We start from the raw sequence: 17,740 nt of genomic DNA on the forward strand, positions 1-17,740 counted from the left end.
CTTAAATATCCTGTACTCTTCAGAGTCAAAATGGTTTTCATCCTGGTAGCGCATTTCCTGGAGTGCTATGATTTGAATATCGAACTTATCCAGGGTGTCCGTTAGCTGTTTAAGCTTGCCTGTTTTCAGTAGGGTGTTGACATTAATTGTACCTAAGAAGGTCTTTTTCTTGGGACGAAGAGATTTTGAGAAGCTCCGACTCTTCTCTGCATGATGATCCCGATCCCCCAGAATCCGATGATCGGGAGAAACCGGACTAGGTGTGTCCAGAGCCTGGTATGATCACAAGGTTACAACTCGATGGTTAAGATCGAGAGGTGCCTCTTGGTGTCTTCCGGCTAAATTATCATTTACGATTAATTAGGAGTCCATGGTTAGAACTTCGGTTGTAAGCCGAAGCGCCAGTTCTTCCGCTCTCTCAGCCGTTGGGAAATAACCTCTTCCGCCGTCGAGACCGTTGACTGCAGTCCTTTTTGCCTCAGTTTATCCGCGGGTGCTTATTTGGCTTGGCCTTATTCACGCCTGTCCTGCATATCTACAGGAACATCCCCTATAAGCCATATGGGACGCGCCGTGTCGGGGTTGAGGCCCCCCACCCCAGTGTCTTCCGAGGAGTTATGTCTAGTGCTTACATAAAGAAAAATGTCTTTAAGTACGGTACCCATATTTTATTTTGTTTTCACCTATTTTTTATGTTACCCACATATTTTCCCCGTATCTGTAGTCATTTCTCTCCTCCCCCTTTAAAAACAATGCATTGAGGTTTTACTGTATTACATTTTATATAGAGACGGTAACTTCGTAAGTTAGTAAGAACAAAGCTTTGAACTACAACTCGTAAGTTATTAACAATACACTAACATGCTTCCTCTTGAAAGTGGCAGTTCTCCCACTATAGCGCTAGCAGTGATGGTACCAGCTGCCACATGGTATGTCGCTGAGGAGGGACTTGGAACTATGCCAGCTATCACATGTTACTTTAGACCTTGGAACTACTTTAAGAAACTAAGAAAATTTGAAAATAATGTAGAAAATCAACAACAGTCCTATTTTATTCTAGGACCTTGAGACTGTAAGTTTTAAAGTGAAAGGTTGCACATTGATAAGTTTTCCCATATGGCTTTTCAAGTTATATATTACATATTATGGTATAGTTTTTTCTTTTGTTTAAGTCTGTTGACCACTGTGCCACATAGGAATGTGCATTTTCCCCTTTATATACTGTAGTTTACACTGTGTATTGATTCATTAATTCTATGAATCCCTGAACGACCCTTGCCTCTAATTACAACATTTAAATTGACTCGTTTGTAGAACCATTAGTGAACAATTCAGTCAGTGGAAATCAGGTTACAGTAACCAGAATTGCTTAAGGAAATAAAAGACTTTGTTTTGCATTCAGGATGATATCATCAAGGAGTTCCACGAAGAGATTCGCAGGCTGAAAGCTGTCATGGTGAAGCACGAGAACCGCATCCGTGCTCTGGAAGCCCGTCTCGCTGCCGTGGGAGAAGATGACAGGGGAGGCAGTCACGGCGATGGGCTTGGAATGGTTCATGCTCCTTCGGAACCTGTCAACAACACCCATGCATCTGCACCGGCAGCACCACCCTGCGAAGATATGGAGCCAGATGAAGTCTGAAGGAGGTTTATAAATATATGTGTATATTTAATTAATAAAACTATTTTTGCCTAATGAATCATGTAAAAACAAACAAAAAAATGAATGTGATGCATTTTTATGACATGGTCGAAAGCATGTCGTAATGTTTCACACCAATAAAATTATAAAACTGGATGATCTCCATTATGGTTAGAGGAAAGGAACAGATGTTGAATATATCCAAGATCTGCGTCAAAGTGGCAGTAAATTTCTGTACTCTGTTTCATGCAGGACTGATGTCCATTTTTTCTAGGGCTGGGTTGTTATCGAGCAATTCTGGCAACACAGTAGAACTGTTTTAGATCAGGGACGCAGTTTCTTTTATTCCTTTAGAAATGCTGACAAGTTCAAAGACTATGCTTGGAGCAAGCTAAAGAAATGGCATTGAAAATCTTAACGTTGTTAGTTAAAATGATTATGCTGAATAATATTATGAAAAGTATTTTTGGCTGGGCTGAGTGGCTCAGACGATTGAGGCGCTGGTCTTCTGACCCCAACTTGGCAGGTTTGATCCTGGCTCAGTCTGGTGGTATTTGAAGGTGCCAAATACGTCAGCCTCGTGTCGGTAGATTTACCGACACGTAAAATAACTCCTGCGGGACAAAATTCCTGCCCCTCGGCGTCTCCGAAAACCATAAAAGAGTAGTTAGTGGGACGTAAAGCAAATAACATTATTATTATTAAAGATATTTTTGGGGTGTGTTTGATCCTCAAGCAGTTTTTTTAGAACCCTGTACTTGTACGTTCATAATAATTTATTTCATTTTGTGAGACTGTTTTAAGGAAATGAGGTTGGTTTGTAACATATTCAGTTGCAGTTTCCTCTTCTGTTGGAGCAATTTTATTATTTTTTAAAATTATTATTGTTGTTGGCATTTGGCTGACAGAGGAAGCTACAACATGACATTTTTAAAATCTGCTAGACTATTTTTGTTGTTTTATCAGGTTAAAAAAGTGCAAAACACTAAATTCTTCAGTCTACTTTTATTTGACTGTATGTTAAAATATATAGGTCATGTGTAACGAATGGAGAGCTTGAGGATACCCAAAAGAACAACCGAGATGGAATGGGGTGGCAAGAAGCTGAGGGACTTGTGTTGACAACAGAGGAGAGGACTACAACAGTGTCGTGACAGTGGAATGCCAGCGAACTATGGAGAGGCTTATATTACATACAAATCTAGACAGAGTGGCTGGAAACAGTGCTAGATATCGACGACAATGATGGAAGCTTTTCAGATTGAAAACCAATCTGCTCAATGCAATCCTCCTGCAACATAGCAATTCTAAGATTAGATGAGAATAATAACAGTAATGCCCTCTGCAAGCAAATGTGGGAAAATGAAGCCTATTTTAACAGAATTGTGAGATTCTAGACATAATTAAAAAGATAATGATAATTTAGTAACAGCTGCTGATGACACAGCACTGTCCTCCCAACCAAATGAAAACCTATATATTTTAACTGTATGTAGGATCTTTTAATTAATGAACTGCTATTGGTAACCATATTTTGACTAGTCAGTAATATCGAAAGATGTACCATAATGGGGCATGCAATTTTTGAAGTTCTTGGGTACACTTCTAGGAGCTATACTGCTGTGTTACAGAATTTACGAGATTGTCCGCAATGCATTTACACGTTGTGTCCATGCTGATAGTTTCAACCCAGCTTTAGTGTCTAGCAATATTGTGAAGTTCCTTTCCTTGCGAAAAGCCTGCAAGTTAATGAGACTTTATCATAGTGTTTCATCCCAGTTGTATATGCTTTCTGTGATCATTGGATCGTATAACCAAAACGTTTAAAACACTTCTCCCTGTCAGATTGAATTATTCAGATTTTCTGAGCTGGATGCTATTGAACTTCCCTAGGCTGTGTGTGTATGTATGCGTAACTATTACTGTCGGTGTGTATGTCAAGAAAGGCAAACGTTTTGTTTTGAAATAACACTCTTTTTAAGAAGCGATGGAGATCAGTTTTGATAAGTGTTTTTGTTATTTGTTTCATGCTATGTCTTAAGTTTTACTCTTATTTCTTTGTTTCAAAGCATCATTTATGATGCGTTGAATGTGTCATTTGCTGGTATGACTAATTCGTCCCTATTTTTTATGTTTCTTTTGAGAGTTCAGTTGATCAGTACAATGTTCTGTTAGATAAGCAGGACACAGTGAAGTTTTATGCATTTCTTTTTACTGTGTTCAGTCACATTTTATACTTTTTATAGCATATTTTCTCCAGTTGACTTCATTTTAAGATATTGAGTTTTTAATTTTTCATTTCACCGTAATTTTTGGAAAATTCAAGGCAAAATTTCTTATCAAAGTATTTGCTATGAGGTGAACAATCGAAGTAGCCGGCCTTGTGGTGTAGGGGTAGCGTGCCTGCCTCTTACCCGGAGGCCCCGGGTTCGATTCCCGGCCAGGTCAGGGATTTTTACCTGGACCTGAGGGCTGGTTCGAGGTCCACTCAGCCTGCGTGATTAGAATTGAGGAGCTATGTGACGGTGAGACAGCGGCCCCGGTCTCAAAAGCCAAGAATAACGGCCGAGAGGATTCGTCGTGCTGACCACACAACACCTCGCAATCTGCAGGCCTTCGGGCTGAGCAGCGGTCGCTTGGTAGGCCAAGGCCCTACAAGGGCTGTAGTGCCATGGGGTTTGGTTTGGTTTGGAACAATCTAAGTAAAGAAAAGAGAGGAGAGGATGCTATGAATATCTTGGCACTGCATTATTCTCAAAATAAACTACAGTTGTGATGGCACTACTGCCAGACCTGTAGCTTAGATCGTTTCCACTAGAATAAATATGACCTTGGCCACCATAGCTCAGTTGGCAGAAGCGTCTGACGCAAAACTGGAAGTTTGAGTTCGGATCCCACTGATGTCCGGTTAGCCATTATTGTTCTCAACATAACACCACTTTGATATGTACTATATGTACTGAATAACCTAATACTTTGAAAGTTTATTTCTAGAAAGGATTCTAAGTTGTCCAAATTTTGGGTACTTTTTTTTTGTCAGTTGAGGAGAAGTGTGTTTCGTTATGCCTGAATAGTGTTGACCTCATGTTTCCAAGATCGCGTGTTCAAACTTGGCATTGGTACTTTGAAGGGTGGAGAGAAATCCATTGGATACAGCATCGTACAATGTTAGCATATAAGAATCTCTTTCGACACATTGGGTGTTTACCCGACAAACTTGGCCATCCCGCCCAGTAGACATCTTTTTATCTACCATCTGGTTAAGTAAAAGTGGAAAATTAAAATTGACATGTAGGCAGCCTAAATGGTGTTAGATTAAAATGCCTACACATGGTAACTGACCCCGTGTTATTAATAACAGGTCCTCTCCTATACTCCTACTTCAAAGGATAGAAATATTTTACCAGTAGAGTGCGTTTTTTTTCCATGTGTATGTGGCTTTATTCAAGTTTGAACACTGCTTCCTATTTACAAGAATAATTTTCCATCAAGAAATGCTGTCAACACATGAGATATTGCTAAAAAAATATACTTGTGGATTCTTTTTATTTGATCATATTTTATTGGCCATTTTGTTGCCCTTTATTTTTTTGTGAACCATGCCTTTCTGAATGAAACTGTTAATTGTGTACTTTCAAATGGTGCTATCCCTGAAACTTGGTGATTGATCATATCAGCAATCATAATTATGTTAACTTATTACATATATTTCAAGGAATGATACTACAGCATTGTCCTTTGAAGAACTGATTGTACAGTGTGTGGAAGTAAATATTATTTTTTTTCTTCTTTTGGGACAAATGTGCAAGGAAGAGTGTAAGTTGTTCTAACATTTTAAATGCTATGCTAAATGCTAGTCGCTTACGCACATTGCTGAGGAGTGAAGGAATGCATGAATGTGAAGTGAACATTTAAAGAAAAAGTAATTGAGAATCTTTTGGTGCTCTACCAAATATCGCTCAGTGCATTAGGAACTCCTTTTGTTATAAGAAATTATTAATATAACTATATAAGGTGGGCAGATAGTTCCACACCATTTGCTGGATTATAGTACTGTACAGTTAACACCAGTGTCCAAGCGTAACTGTAGATGTGAATCCCTCTTTTGCAGGATTCAGTATACCAAGTCTGGTAACAGTATGTCACTCCACAGAAATTCCCTCACTAAGATTATTTTTGTCTCTTAATTTTAGGTAGCCCTATAGGACGAAGTCCATTGTATTTAAATACAGTGATTGTAGAGTCCGTTCTACGACCAGTCCACTGACGTAAATTCTCATCCAGCCAGTGATGAATGTGATTGCCATAATAAAGGGAAACTCCATCCTGCATAAATCGTGGTGAACCAAGCGAGTAGGCTGCATAGAATGGCCCACATAGCTGTGAATGAGTTTGCTTCTGGAAGATGGTCGGTTCGAACCCCACTGTCAACAGCACTGAAGGTATTTTTCCATTAAATAATAATAATAATAATAATAATCGTATGGCCTCAGCTACCGTGTGCAGACATTTCAATTTGACGCCATCTGGCTGTCTGCTCATCAATTTCGACGTTCTGTTTTACTCTAGGCCCCCCACTAGATGGCAGACCGAGTAAACCGAAACTCTCTTGGGCGTCTATGGCTGAGATTTAATTAATTTTGTTGGGTAAACACCAAATGTCACCAGAGATCTTTTACGTGCCGACATCGTACGACATGGAGTGTCGAATGGACTTATTTCCGCCCTTCAAAAATCCGACTACCTCTGCCGGGTTTGAACCCGCTATCTTGGGATTCGGAGGCCGACACTCTACCGCTGATCCACAGAGGCAGCTATTTTTTCCATTGTTTAGCATTGTCTCAGTAGGCACATCACTGGACCAAGTCTAGCGTTTAATTATCTCTGTTCCAACAGGGACTCTAATATTAATCTCAGTCTCTATTTACTTCGGTGTTATGTATTCTGTCTTTATGGGACTAAGGCCTGCACCCTAATAGAGAACATCTGCAAAAGACTTCAATCCTTTGAGATGTAGTTGCTACAAATACTTCTTCAAAATATCATGCGTTGATAGAATGCGTAACACTGAAGTACTCCAACACCTGAAAAAGAACTAGAGGTCATGAACGTTAAAAAGAAGAAACTAGAGTACTTTAGCCATGTTCAAAACGATAATCACAGACTCCTTCAGCTTGTCGTACAAGGTAGAATTGAAGGAGGAGCAGGGGAAGGAAAATCTTTTTTACAAAATCTACATGGAGGGTACAGACTCTTCCTCAAGCTTTTCCGACTTGCTGAGAGCAAGAACCAAATCGCCCCGATGACAGCCAATGTCCAATAATATGGTGCGAGAGAAAGAAGAAGAAAAGTACCTTAATTAAGGTCACGGCTACTTCTTTTCCAGTCTTAACCCACAGCCAAAATCTGTTCCCAGTAAGTGCGACTTTAAACTGCTGGCAAAAAAAACAAAACTCACAGCAAACCAATGAATGGCTCGGTGAAGGTCTTTTGTGCTCTCACGAAAGAGCGAGATGCGCATTTGCGAGAATGATGTCCTACCTGAGGTGAAGTCTGTTTTTGAAAACTGGACAAATATACATTCCTCAAGCCAGGGAAATAACTAAATTTTAAAATCTCCAATCCAGTCATGGAGCTGGGTAGTAAACCAATGAGGATTGTGGTCGGAACAATAGCTCATATTTTATTTTACCTCACAGTTGGCATAGAAATTTGCTTCATCTGAGAATGGACTTTAGACGTAAGTTCCATATCCTCCTCCAGCTTCCCCAGAAACCATTCATATATTTCATGTCGACGGTATGGATCATCCTCAGTCGTGTAGTGCAGTAATTGCATCTTATATGGGTAAAACTTCTTCACAATGCGCCGAATTGTTGATGAAGATAAGTTTGCTCGGTGTGTTGATTATTTTGGGTTCCCATACACCTTTGCCGGGACCATTTCCACCACGTACATAGATGTGCAGGGTCTTTGTAATGGGGACGCATCTGTAACCCTCGCCAAGGTTTTGAATCTTTCGAACAATCTGCAACTACGTTATGCGCTACTGGATGTTGCTCAGGGAGCCTTTGATTAAATTCTTCTGCGATGTTTCTATGGGAGTAACCTTCAAATCCACAAAACTTTCTATACACATCAGTAGGCAGCATGTTTTACCTCCAAAGGTAAAGCTTTTTATCCTGATCATAATCCAGCCTATGGTGTGATACTCTAGGCCCACCCTGTAGTTTGTCCTTTCTGTTCTCATTAATTTGTAATAACAAACTTAATTGTAAAAGTTTGAGAAAGTCTTATACATGCCGATGTTAGAAATGAGAACAGTTTTGTACTACTGTTTAAAATTTGGTTACTTAGTTGTATGTTTCGTTGACATCCGTTAAGTTTGGTGTAGAAGTTACCATGTAGTGCTTTATCAGGCATTGTCAGAAGTTCCTTCTGTTTCAATCACATTGTTGCCGTAAATACTTAAAAGATAAAGATGTATTTTTTATGCAGTGTGTTGAAAAAAAATACAACGAAATTTGTTGTTGAGTTTATGAAAGAAATGTTGCTACTATTATTATTGTTAACTCTGCTTGATACCAATTGTCAGTTCTGTGTATTTTTAAATGTTAAATTGTGTGTTTCTTAAGATTCAAAAGTTTTATCTTAGGTTAATTCAAACTATCAGGCAAATTGCAGATCAAATTATTATTATTGTTATTATTTGACTACTGGAGAGGCACATGACCCTGTGGTTTCTTCAAGGACCTTCATGGCCTCATAGTAATAATAATAATAATAATAATAATAATAATGATAATCATCATTTTCTTTGATGAGCCTTCATTTTTCTTTCTAGTATAAGCTGCATTTTCTTCGATGAGCCTTCAGTTTTCTTTCTAATATAAGCTGTAAAGGATTGTATTTATTTTCTCACATGTGACTGAGAAACTGCCGATATTAGGAATTCATAAATTATTCATTCTTACATCTGGAATTTGCCTTCAAATATTTTCTGTGATAACTGTCTTGTACAATACATTATTGCCAGGATATTTTAGCTGCTTGTTGGCATATTTTTATTGTTATATCTCCACCTAACAAGATGAACTGAGGACTTGGTATCAAGCTGTCTAGTAAATTTATTAAACGTGTGTGCCAATCAAATAACTTCCTGTATTAACAAATGTTGACATGATGACATCATAATATTTTTTACTCTTATCGATGTTGCAAGTTCACAGTCCATCCACATTAATGTTGACGAGCCTGTGTTGGCTAGCTCACAAAAGTGCTTTACTTTCTCTTACTTCACAGAGCTTTATACAGAGTCTCTCTTCATGTGGTTTCTTGTTACAGTGTGCTGGCATCTCTTTGTCCTGTTTTAACCTGCGCTGACCCTTGCTAATATAACACATACACTACATTGCCATCATTGATCGGCCACCCTTCGGTAAAGGCTTAACTGGAGCTACTGTGGTGCCAGCAAAACATTGGTCCGTCTTTTGCTGCTGTCACGGCCTCTAGGAAGACTTTCCACTAAGTTGTGGTTAATATCTGCAGGTTTTTGACAAAAATATGTCTTATGGCTGGGGGTAATCCGAAAATTTGTGTCACAAAATTAGCTATACTGTGTGGCACAGTGTTACCTAGCAACCGTGCAGGCTGTGATGTGAAATATTGATGGATGGGCACGACTAAGAGTCATACAGTATAGAAGGCTCTGTACCTATCATTGTGAAAAGATGTAAATAAATTAATGGTTATCAGTTTTAGTTTCATTTATTGAAAGACATTTATGACAGTTTAATTTTTCCAAACGGAAATTTGCAGGGGGAAAAAAAAAATATATATATATATATATATATCCCCCTTCCTCTTACAATGTTACAAACAGTTGTACATCAGTTTTGGGACTGTTTGGTCTGGCTGTCAGTGGTCACTATAACTCATTCCTGAAAAGTTCCATTATGTTTGATCAGGGCCCCCTTCCTCTTACAATGTTACAAACAGTTGTACATCAGTTTTGGGACTGTTTGGTCTGGCTGTTAGTGGTCACTATAACTCATTCCTGAAAAGTTCCATTATGTTTGATCAGGGTTTTGGGCTAGCCATTTGATATGACATTTATTTAGACAAACCACTCGGTTATAGCCTTCACTTAATGAATGGGTGTATTGTCATGTTGAAAAGGACCAGTTCTAGATTGCAGCCACAGGGGGTTAGCATAGAATTGTCTGGTATTTTCTGATAGGTTTTGGCTTTAATGGTTAGAGGAACTAGTCAGTGGACCAAAACTAAACCACAGAAAACAGTTGGAACAAAGCACTCTGGCAACTACGTGTCCATTGGACTGCCATAACGAAACGTAATTTGTTACTAGACATAATGCTCTTCCATTGTTGTAGCAGTCTATGAGTGACGTGTTTGTGTAATCGGCAGCAAGTGTTGGTTTATGTGCTGATGCTCACTCAACAAATCCAAGTGCAAACTCCTCCCAACGAATAGTAAGAGTCCTGGCATCACTTCCAGATGCCAGTCGAAGGTCTCTAGCATCGGTTTCTTAGATAGAAGGATTGCTGGTTTGACTTAACTACTTCACTACAGGCCCTCTGTTAATTGTTTTGACTTCCCTGGTGGAGGTGTGTTTATTTTTATAGTACTCTGGCATTTCCATTTCACCGCTACATCACTCGGTAAGTATTCTTTCTTGAATAAAATTGCTTATAAAATTGTTTATATTTCATGTAGAATTTAATCGCTACAAAATATAATTGTATTGAATAGGTGGACACAGCAATTTTATTCAAGAAAGAATACTTATTGTATCTTCAATACGGAACAAAATGAGATTAGTTACTTGTAACATCGCTCAGTGTCGAATGAGGTATCTGTAGTTTGCCACAGATCTCATAGATGGAACAACCGAATCAGTGGACACCAGTAATTATGTCCCTTCAAGGAGCTTTTGTCGTACATTCTTTCCAACCACTGTAGCTAGTGAACATTTCTACTCAGCAGTCTCTTGAGGCTCTCAGCACACATGGGCGACGTATGACAGCCTACTTCATTTCAGGGGGGTGTCCGGTCATTAATAGCAGTAATTTTCTCCCAAGAAGTATATTTTTGTTGTTTTTTTTTAATTTGTTATTCCTCAGAACGCTGATTTATTCTGAACCATATTCAAGAATGTGTGTATACAACGAAGTATTTCATGATTTGTTAATTTTATTATGTAAGGCTGAGCCCCCACTGATGTGACATGGCAAGCAATCAGCATGCAACTTTAGATTACACCAATATAAACAAATTCATTACTTATTTGTTTCTGTAAATCTTAAAGAAGAAAGATTCTTAATTTAATTGTATTTACTGTGGTAACGTCTGAATATCTTTATAGTCTGAAGAAGACATGTTGCTAGTTTCTGACTGATCACTTCGGTGGGCATTAAGTCGTCGTGCATCTGTCACATTGCTGCTAGATCTTCTGCCGATTACTATATTTGTCATTCCATTGTGCCTTGGTTCTTAACAGACCCCCCCTTTCTGCTATGAGAACAATTGCAGTGACTCTGGAGAATAATCAAAATAGATTGTAACTAAACACAGTGCATACCTTTGGAATATAAACCTGAAGCCTCTCCTACGTTGATGCTGGAAATGCAATTCCTCCACGAGGTAGTAAGATGGACCATGGAGGAGGTCACATGAAATACCTTCTTTTTGTTGTCACTGTTATGAGGATTGCAAAGATTGCCTTATGGAATGATTGTCTTTCAAAAGTACCTGTACCTACCAGCTATCATCATCATCATCTTAGTGCTTATCCTGTCTTGCCTTGGAGTCCACTGTTTTGCTTGCCCTTTCTTAAGTTGTCCACGGGGCCAATGTCAATTTGTTTGAAGGTACTGATTACTTGTCACTTTTGGGTGCAATTTCCTTCATGAATGGAACATTACAATTATTGATATGATGTATGTATTGTATGTCCATCCCTTGTACCATTTTTCTGTGGGGTCGGGTATGAAGCGAGATGAATCTTCATAGAGTTGTTACAACCGGATGCCTTTCTGGACTTCAACCTCATCAGAGGAGTTAATGATATGAAATGAATGATGTGACATATGATAGGAAGAGACGGGGTGAAATCTGGTGCCAGCACATAGCCTACTCCTATCGAATAGCTCCGAGGGGTCTGCTGAAGGCTAAACGTTCCATCTGACAGACGAATTTGAATTACCATCGACAGCATCAAATGCCCTTACTCCATATGAACACTGCAGAGAGGTTTGTAATCTAATCCAGGATATTGGAGAGTGTTACGGGAATGAAAGATGACGGAAAACCAGAGTACCCAGAGAAAAACCTGTCCCGCCTCCGCCTGCTCTGATACACTAGGGGTAAATATATTTATTTTCTAAGACTTATTTTAAATACTTTCAGGCTCATTAGTTTTATTTGGTGGTCATCAGTGTGCATTAAACGTATTACATTCAATAAATTACCAGCAGAAGAGTGCAGATCTTTCTCATCCGCCATGAATCGCAGGCTTAGGCTCAGATTTGCCAAAATAGGCTGCAGTCCTGTGTTTTACGAGGATCGAGATGCCCATGTCCAGCTCCTTGGCTGAATAGTCGGTGTAGTGGCCACCCCAGTTTGGATTCCCAGCTAGGCTGGGATTTTAACTGCGTATAGTTAAATCCTCTGGCGCGGAGTGTCTGTGCTTGTATTAGTCTCAAGATACATCTTCGTCTCGTGAACCACCACAGAAATGTGCAGTAGCGAATACATCACGTAGGGCATCCGACCATAAACCTGGGCCAGACTCACACAAAGGGGCGACCTCATGAAATTATGAAAAGGCTAGACGGAAGAAGACGACTTCACATGATTTTTGGGCAGTTTCCTCGATGGTGACGTGGTCTAACCTTCTCAGGTACATCCATGTTTCAGGGGCCTGCAGTTGGTTCATTGACGAAGCCTTCATTGCTTAAAAGCTGCACCAAGAACGCTTCACTTTAACTGAATTTCAAATTGGAGGTCATGTTTGCACAGAGAATCACTTCTTGAAATTCTGGTTTTTATTTCTACATATGAATCCCATTGCTCTTATAAACATGACAGAATGTTAATGTTCATGTTTACATTCTAAGCAGCTAAATGTCCTTTATTTTCAAGTTTCATTTCTGAACAGAAGCAAATACTGTATACCAAAATAACACATTAATATTGAGCTCTGTAATGTTTGCCCTACTTTGTCATCAACATATATTTATCAAGAACCATACAAAGTAGTAACACACACACAGTCCCTTTCCTCCTTGCTATAAAAGTAACACCAAATTTTCCAATAAGACTGCTTATTTAATTATTTTTCTGTTAATATGTGTGCCAGTTGTAGGCCAGTAGTTAAACCTGGCCTTTCTGAAACCAAGCACAGGAGAGAATATGATTAATTGGTTGATTAGCTTTCCTGTGGTTTTCCTCAAACCACAGATTATGAAGAACTTCTGTGAAGTTAATAAACTATCTGAATAAAAATTTTACAAAATGTGTAATATTTTTATTTGTGTAAATTATAATATTTTCCTTGTAATATTATGTAAAAATTAATTTATACCTATACCAAATCATTCTGGTCAAATTATTTTGATTTCTTATAATGTAAAAAGTCCATGACATGTATGATAAGTAATGTATCCCAGAACAGGGATTTGATAAGTAAAATGGCTGTGCTATTATTTTTTTGTGAGACAAAAAATTCATGTTATCACCATTCATCTATTTATCTACAAAAGGGCTGGATGAACTTCTTATGGAGATATATTTCAGTGTTTGACTTGAATGCTACCATGCTTGTTCTCTTGTTAGACTGCTTTGATGTTGTTTTATTTAACTCTGGTACATGAGAGAATATAATTCTGTTACCCCCGGTCACTATCATCGTGTAGCTGGATGATCATAAGAATTCAGTCCCACTGTTTCCTTGCTTTTGTTTCCTGCAGTCTTACCTGTTCTCTGATCAGGGAGAGACTATCTGTGTAGGAAGACATGCTGTTATACAAAATTCAGTAAGGCTTTTCATTAAAAGAAACCCACTGTATATTTATTTATTTATTTAATTAATTATTAGATACAGCCTATGGAGGGCCATTTTACACTAATAATCGCAAGAAGTTTAAATATGTATAAAAGATAACAAAGTTATAAACAACAATGATAACGGTAACTGGCAAGTGTCGGTTACTGAAATTAGGAAGAAGAAAGGTCGAGGGTTGGAGGGACGGAAGAAAGTGAAAACCTGGGGAGGACTTAGAGGAATCTTCTAATTTTTTGTTTGAAGGATGCGAAAGGTGTGAATATGTCAATATTGGGTAGTGAGTTACCAAGAGTAGGGAGACTGTGGAAGATAAAGCGTTGTTGTAAAGTTAGGCACGGATGGGACACATGGTGAGTGCGCCGGTTGCGTGTAGGGCGGGGAGGAACGTGTATAGGGAAGTATGATTGAATGGTTGCATCATATTTTTCTAAAACCAAGAACAAGTAAATTTTGTTTTGCGAGAGCATCTTAAGTTTTTGTTCCTTGTAAATCAACCTGGTATAGTACAATGGGAGCTACAGCTATTGGTGAGTAAAATGTAAAGTCTGAGACTTTACTGCATGGCAACATTGATGTTGAATTGGAATACATTTTGAGGCAGTAAAATGAATTTACCGAAAATCTTCCTCATCTCGGCTCTCCTGCTTGTTAAGCAAAGGATCAGGCAGTCCATAAAGGTGGCTTTGTACTGAGGCAACTTGTACCAACCTAATTGTCTGCAGTATGTGATTGTCACAGAGAAATTGGAGCAACTAGTCAGCCTCATTAGGTGTCGAGGAATCAGCAGCATGATGCAATGATTGTTCCCTGCCAATCTGCATGATACTGTGAGTCTGTAGCAAATAATAATAGTTGTACAAAGGGAATGTTCACAAACATTAGTGGGGTAAACTATACAGGGCATGTTGGGGATATTTGGGCAAACAGTTGGGGGGGGCTTCTCGCGGCAGAAAAAGGGGAAAATGTCCTATAAACGTACATCCTGAAATGTTTAATTTGTGAGATTATTATTGAAAGTGTATGCTCAAGTCCATTCGACCCATAATTTGATCACAGGTTAGATCCCGGCGGTGATGTTTGCACAATTGCTAAAACTACGTGCTGTGTCATGTAAGAGTGGTAGATTGTTCCCATGCAGCAAACTTAAATTCAGCAACGCCCCAACACCTGCACTGCGGTTCCTGGCCCGGGGTGTTGCCACTGTGACTGTGTCTGCATTAGATTTTGACTGGTAGCTAACACAAGCAGGAAGGGAACAGTTTCTTGAGTTACAATGAATTGAACACTTCTTACGACCTGCCAGTATCAAACAGGTAATGTGCGATTGTAGAATATTCTTTCAATAACACCTCATAAACAAAGCATTTCTGGGTGTATGTTTATAGGACATTTTTTCCCTTGGTTTGGTGCGAGGAATTGTCCTATATAAAAACATTTGCCTCAGATTTAAGATCCGCATCTGTAAAGTAAACTTGTGTCCTCATCCCAAAGCGGTGCAGCTCTTTTCAAGCACACCCCCAATAGAAGTGAGCCGCATGTACCATTTCAACCACATACCAGCCCTCCTGCCAGTTTAATTTTCTTGCAGTACTGGGAATCGAACTTGGCCTCCCAAGGACGGCTGCTAATAACACTAGCCGGTATGCTACGGAGGCGGACATCCTCATCAGTTAAAAGTCCCTTCGGTGATGCATCAACCTCAAGAAGACAAACAAGTGAAGTATCCACTGAATCACTCTGATTTGACCCACTCTCTTTCGTCCTGTATGGTTGATGGTCATTCTCAAGTTTTCTTACTTTACCATCGATTTCTTTAACTGAATATATGCACCTAAAAGCTATTTCTTCCCATTGGCAAATCCCACAAAATTTGCTATTCACAGTATTCTTCAATCATAGACTTTGTTTTATTTGTATCCCAACTCATCTTGCTGCATGTGACTGGACAACTGAACCCACCAAAAATGGGTAAGCTTGCGACTGAGCAACCGGCAAGCCGCATGCAATAGTGTTGCCACACAACTGAAGCACCTTATCGTGCTGGATGCGGTGGGATTACCTGTTGCCTCAGTGTAAAATCATCTTAAGACGTGCATTGAGTCCTCTCGTTTTGCTATATTCTCTGTATTATCCTGCTAGTTGAAATACAAAGCCTGAGCAAGCTAAAATAAACTTTGTCAGTTGAGTCATGCTGTTTGTCATCTGATTGAACACGAGTTCATCCAGTCCTGGGTTATACATCAATAATTATAGGAAAAATTAAGATTTGATTATAAAGGAGGATAGTCTTACAAAGAATACGAGCCTGTTATTAATGAATGTAATTTATACACTTGATTAAATTCTATTTTGATTTGTTTCTGTTTTAATTAGTACATAGCAGACTATTATGACTAACTTGTGTAATTTTTTGTTGCTTTTTTATTTTTTAAATTTTCTTCAGTCACATCTTTGTAAAGTGAGCATCATACTTGACAATTTCTTTTTTCATCACAAGGAAACCATCCTGAAGATACCCAGTTGTATTGTCAAAATTTGTATTAATTAATTGTTCATTAAATGTTCTGCCGTATGTTATTTACAGTACAAATTGTGTGTCTTAATCTGCTTATTATTAATAAATGGTGCCTTGATTGATTTTTCTTGTAACGTGATTGAAGAGTCCAAATAGAAAGGATAAAAATGTTTGAATATTTAAGCTTTCAAATTTCACAGACTTTTTATAATTGTGTACTTAAAACTATGTTCTTTGTGTATATTGTTTTTGTTATTAGTAAATTACCCCCTCTCTGGTTACTTATTGTATTAATAATATTCTTGAAGTTAATTTAATAAAAGAAATTGAAGAATCTTGGAGTGTTTATGTATTTAATTCTTCTTCTTGTGCCGTCTCATCACAGAATGTTGGCGACCACCATGGAGTAAGTTTTCCTGTTTTGAATTTCCCATACCAGAGTTGCTGTGTTGTGGATGTCCACATCGAGGATAATCCTTCCTCTCTGCCCACTATTGGCATGCATTGTTTGGACTTGAGATAGGTAACCAAGACAGAGCAAGATGTGCCTTGCTTGATATGAAACCACTATCATGCATAGCGAGTAATCTAAAATGGCAGAGGTTGTTCCAGTTCGTTCAACGGCATGTTCGAAGCAAAGTTTGCTGACTATGGAGGATGGTCTTGCGTGCTTTACTGATGTTGCTAGCAGCATGGTTCATCCAGAGATTAGCAAGTCCGTGTTTGAAAAGAGCAAAGCATGGGAATTCGGAGGTATAAAAGTATGATGGAATGGTTGAGTTAACCATTTTTTTTCCCTCTTAAATGCTATTTGTTTGGGGTGTCGACCCATGTGGATCTTCTGCCTGTTGAGTTTACCATTAGTTTTGAGCTGAAATTCGCCATGTTACGTGAACTGAAGGACAGCGTTATGGACAAAATTCACAAAAGTGGATATAAACTAATCAAGAGAGATGGGCTCAGTTATGATGTTTGAAATTAGTTCCTGTTTGTGGTCACTGCAAACAGTCAGCAGACAGAGAAAGTCTCCTGTGATACGTGCAATGCACTGTTAACATATGAATCCAGTACAACTCATTTAAAGAAAAACACTTTTGTAACTTTAATTCTAGCACTTCTTGCCAAGCATTACCCAGCACCACAAAGCAAACCATAACTAACGTGCATTTTCACGCGTGCCAAAGATTTCAGACCATTGAACACTTTTGCCAGAAAAGGCTTTAAACAATTAGGGCTAGAACTGATTAATATCTGTGCTAATTTTAGCATTGTAGATATTGTTAATATGTTACCACATCCTTCCACCATTAGTAGAAACCAGGGTGGAAGGGAGGTATGTAGTTGTACCTGATACTGAGATAGTGCATGCAGGAGTGAGTATCAAGGGGCAAAAACTTTTCTGCGTTTTGCGAAGACTGCTTGATGTCCCCGCTCGACTGAGTACCTCTTCGATGACGTGGTCTATCGATAGGATCTTGAACATGGGTGATACTAACCA

At 38.8% G+C, this 17,740-nt stretch overlaps 1 protein-coding gene across 1 annotated transcript in view; it reads left to right on the top strand.

Moving 5' to 3' along the window:
- Positions 1-16,578, top strand: part of coro (protein coronin) — a 76,736-nt gene extending 60,158 nt beyond the window's left edge. Inside the window, exon 9 of the mRNA XM_067158635.2 lies at positions 1,403-16,578. Within this exon, the coding sequence (XP_067014736.1) occupies positions 1,403-1,642 (240 nt within the window). The 3' untranslated portion in view covers positions 1,643-16,578. The remainder of the gene's footprint in view (positions 1-1,402) is intronic.
- Positions 16,579-17,740: the final 1,162 nt, after the last annotated feature.

The sequence above is a fragment of the Anabrus simplex genome, chromosome X (assembly GCF_040414725.1).
Source record: "Anabrus simplex isolate iqAnaSimp1 chromosome X, ASM4041472v1, whole genome shotgun sequence".
Classification (NCBI taxonomy): Eukaryota; Metazoa; Arthropoda; class Insecta; order Orthoptera; family Tettigoniidae; genus Anabrus; species Anabrus simplex.